A 3,507-nucleotide genomic window follows, 5' to 3' on the forward strand; every position below is an offset into this window, starting at 1 on the left:
AGCTGTTACAATTTTTAATTAGTTTTAAATCTAGGATCACATTTATTTGAACTTATGAAGACATTAACTGGTATCCAGTAAATTTTGGAATCAGATTCTGATGAAATGCTGAAAAAACAAACAAATAAATGAATAAAAACTGAGATTTAGAATGGTCACCAGGGAAAATCAGGACTGTCTGTGACCGGGCCTGGTAGCTTTCCAGTCACGGTGGCAAGAACCAAGACAAGACTATGAAACAAACTAGTTGATCACAGACCTTTATTCTGGGTCCTATCATTTATTCAGCGGCCTGCACAAATCATTTTATTAATCTTCTCCTCAAGCAGCAACAGCTGCATCCAGGGAGGAAATGAAGACACAGCAGTGGAAGGCTTTGTAGAGAAAAAAAAAATCACAGGTGAGACCTCTGTTTATTTCAGCTTACATGATGTTAGGACAGGAAAAGTTTATCAAGGACTATGTTCTTCAAAGCTGAGGCCTGCAGAGGACTAGCTGAAGAATGCAGGTGAAGGCTCACACAAGTGCATAGCTCAGCAATCAATTTAAAGTACTTCCCAGAAAATCAAATTCTTCCACACAGCGTCTATTGCATTATCCAAATCTCTCCTCTGGAGGGTTTTCTTCTTTCCTTGTTGAGCACAGCAGTAGGCATCTCTTGCAAATAGTCTCCACAAGAAGTTCCACACCACAGGATACACGTTAACCAAGGCTTTCACTGGTGAGGGGGACAGCTTGGAGAGATGAGCTTGGGTGCACGCCTGGGGGCTCACTCCTCGGTGGCTGGGCCTGCGGGGTTGCTGTTGCCTCTCCGCTGGACCCCTCCTCCTCAAGGGGCCTGTGGTTCCAGCAGCCATCGCCCTTGGTCTTTAAGGTGCTGTGTGCCAATTTTTTTTTTTTTAAAGATCACACAGCTAATAGAATGGTGTTGTAAGTGGAGCCCAGGTCTCTTGACCCAAAGTCCAGACATCTTTCTATTATTCTTGTATTTCTATTACCAAGCTTGTTAATTATCACATTCATGGGTGCTTTTTTAAATAGGAAAATGGTGATAAAGATGTGAAAGTATTCATATTTCATGGAAGAATGAGAATGAGGACTGAGTCTCCTTATGTTGCTTTTTTAAATGTTGAATTGGATTTGATAATCAATACAGCAATGAATAGATACAACCTTTGTTGTTCTTATATACAAAGCCCTACAGTTACCTGACCTCTTGATTTATGGGATCGTGGAGGAAAACACATCTTGTTTTTAGATAGTTTCAGAGAGGGAGGCTCTAGTCTTTCTCAATATGACCCTTTCCTATATCTTAACTTCCATCATCACAAAATATTTATAACCTAAATCCTGACTGCTGCCATTTAAGCTCAAATTCTTTTGTTCAGTAGATGATAGTGTAACATTTTTATTTATAGTTTTAGAAGGGTGCAGGAAATATATTTGAATGATTTCTGACTTGTGACAAGCCCTAATAACTGATGGTCCCAGGCATTGAACTGAATGTCCTTTGGTTGGGATGGCTATCTGAGGGGAAAAGACAGAATCTGGCAAAAACTTTTTTCACGCAGGTGTGATTTTTATGATGGAATTTTATGACTGAAAGCAATCAAGTGTCCTGTGTATGGTTTATGATGTTACCAGCTTCTAGGTTGAGATTTCTTTCTCATTATTCATGTTTATTTGGCTTAAAGCAAATTAAAAATCAGACAAGAATATTGTGATGTAGTTTTGATTTTGCAGATGTAACCTGACACCTGAGCAACTTCAGAGAAATCTCCTTCTTTTATTTGTGCTATTTAATTCTGTTCTGAAAAATGCTTTTGCTTTTTCAAAGGCAGATATTGTGCTAATGTATATGGCTCATGCAATTTTGAGCATTCTAGTAACACTTGATATTAATGACAAACAAGAAAAACTGTGCATGTTACAGTTATTTTTTAGCTTCAGAGATTTTAAAGATGGGATTTTAAAAGTTAGTCCACTCTGAAGAAAATACTGTAGCTGGAGTTTTCAGACTATGATATATATTGATGCATTTCTTTGAGTTTTTTCTTCAATTTGTACAGTAAATGGTAAAAAATTCATAAAAGAAGCTTATGTTTTTCCTTCTGGAGTCCCAATTTGTTATCATGTTGTTAAGTGCCAGAAACAGGTGTCCCCTTTAGAGATATGTTAGAGCACCTGTCACCTTCATAGCTTTTTTTGGGAGCAGTCACCTTTCCATGGCGATATGTGGACGTGGCCCTGCCCAAATATAATTGGCCCAGCTGTGAGCATCACACCGAAAGGCAGCATTTACATGCTGACCAGTCTACCCTCTTAATGTCAGCCTCCCAATTACCCTGGCTGTTATGTTTCGTAATCCACATGCTCACACACACGTGCACCCCAACCCCGTTTCTTTCTTTTTCTACAGCTCCAGGCCTTTCTTATTATCTGTTTGTTGATATTCCCATTCCATCTACTTACTACCCAGTGCCTCATTTTCTTTTTTCTAACTTGTATATATATATTTATTTATTTTTGGCAAATCTCCAAGTTGGTTCCTACTGCATCAGTCTCCATCCTCTTCCTTTCTTAAGCCCCTTCTTTCTCCATCACAAACATGTCCAACTTTAAAAGAAATAATTAGAAATCAGTATCTATGGATGTAATATCAAATTTTAATGTTGTGACTATACAGCAATTATGAATTGATAGCATCTCTGCATAGCATGCTCATGTTAGATATGACTCTAACTTGAGCCATGGGCATCTGAAAATTGAGTCAAATCAATATTCTTTTTGTCAGTGCTCCTTAGTGTTATGGATTGAATTGTGTCTTCCCTTCTCTATCCTCTCAAATTCATATGTTGAAGCTCTAACCCCCGATGTGAATGTATTAGAGACAGGGTCTTTAAAGAGGTTATAAGGTAGGGCCCTAATCCAATACGATTGGTGGTGTCCTTAGAAGAAGGAGAAGAGACATCAGGTACATTTGGACACAGAGAAAAGGTTTTGTGAGGTCACAATGAGAAGACAAGGACACTGTGAGCCAAGGACAGAGGACTCAACAGAAACCAACTCTGCTAGTATCTTGCATTAGACTTCCAGCCTCCATACTGTGAGAAAATAAGTTTCTGTTGTTTAAGCCACCTAGTCTGTGATATTTTGTTAAGGCAGCCCTAGCAGACTAAATACATTTACATACAGTAGAGTTTCAAGACATAATTTTAGTGGATTTAGATTTGAACAACTCAAAATGATATACTTAAGTCCAATCAGTATCAGTGTCAATACATGACTGATTAAACTCTGTAATCATAACACCTGGAGGCTCTACATTCAGCACTGGTTTTAGTTGGGGTGTGGTCAGACCTTAGTGGCCTGTGCTTCTCAGTTATGCAAGATAAATGAGTTCTAGAGATCTTCTGTACAACTTTGTGCCTATAGATAACAATACTATATTGTACACTTAAAAGTCGTTTAAGAGGGTAGATCTCATGTTATGTGTCTCACCTCGAG

At 38.4% G+C, this 3,507-nt stretch overlaps 1 protein-coding gene across 1 annotated transcript; it reads right to left on the reverse strand.

Moving 5' to 3' along the window:
- Window positions 1–545: 545 nt before the first annotated feature.
- Window positions 546–857, reverse strand: LOC129066893 (DNA polymerase epsilon subunit 4-like). The gene has a single exon (XM_054568636.1). It carries the CDS (start codon window positions 855–857, stop codon window positions 546–548), a length of 312 nt encoding a protein of 103 aa, XP_054424611.1.
- Between the last annotated feature and the right edge of the window lie 2,650 nt (window positions 858–3,507).

This window comes from Pteronotus mesoamericanus, unplaced genomic scaffold (genome assembly GCF_021234165.1).
Source record: "Pteronotus mesoamericanus isolate MK-2021 breed Mesoamerican mustached bat unplaced genomic scaffold, CSHL_Meso_final contig_20, whole genome shotgun sequence".
Lineage (NCBI taxonomy): Eukaryota > Metazoa > Chordata > Mammalia > Chiroptera > Mormoopidae > Pteronotus > Pteronotus mesoamericanus.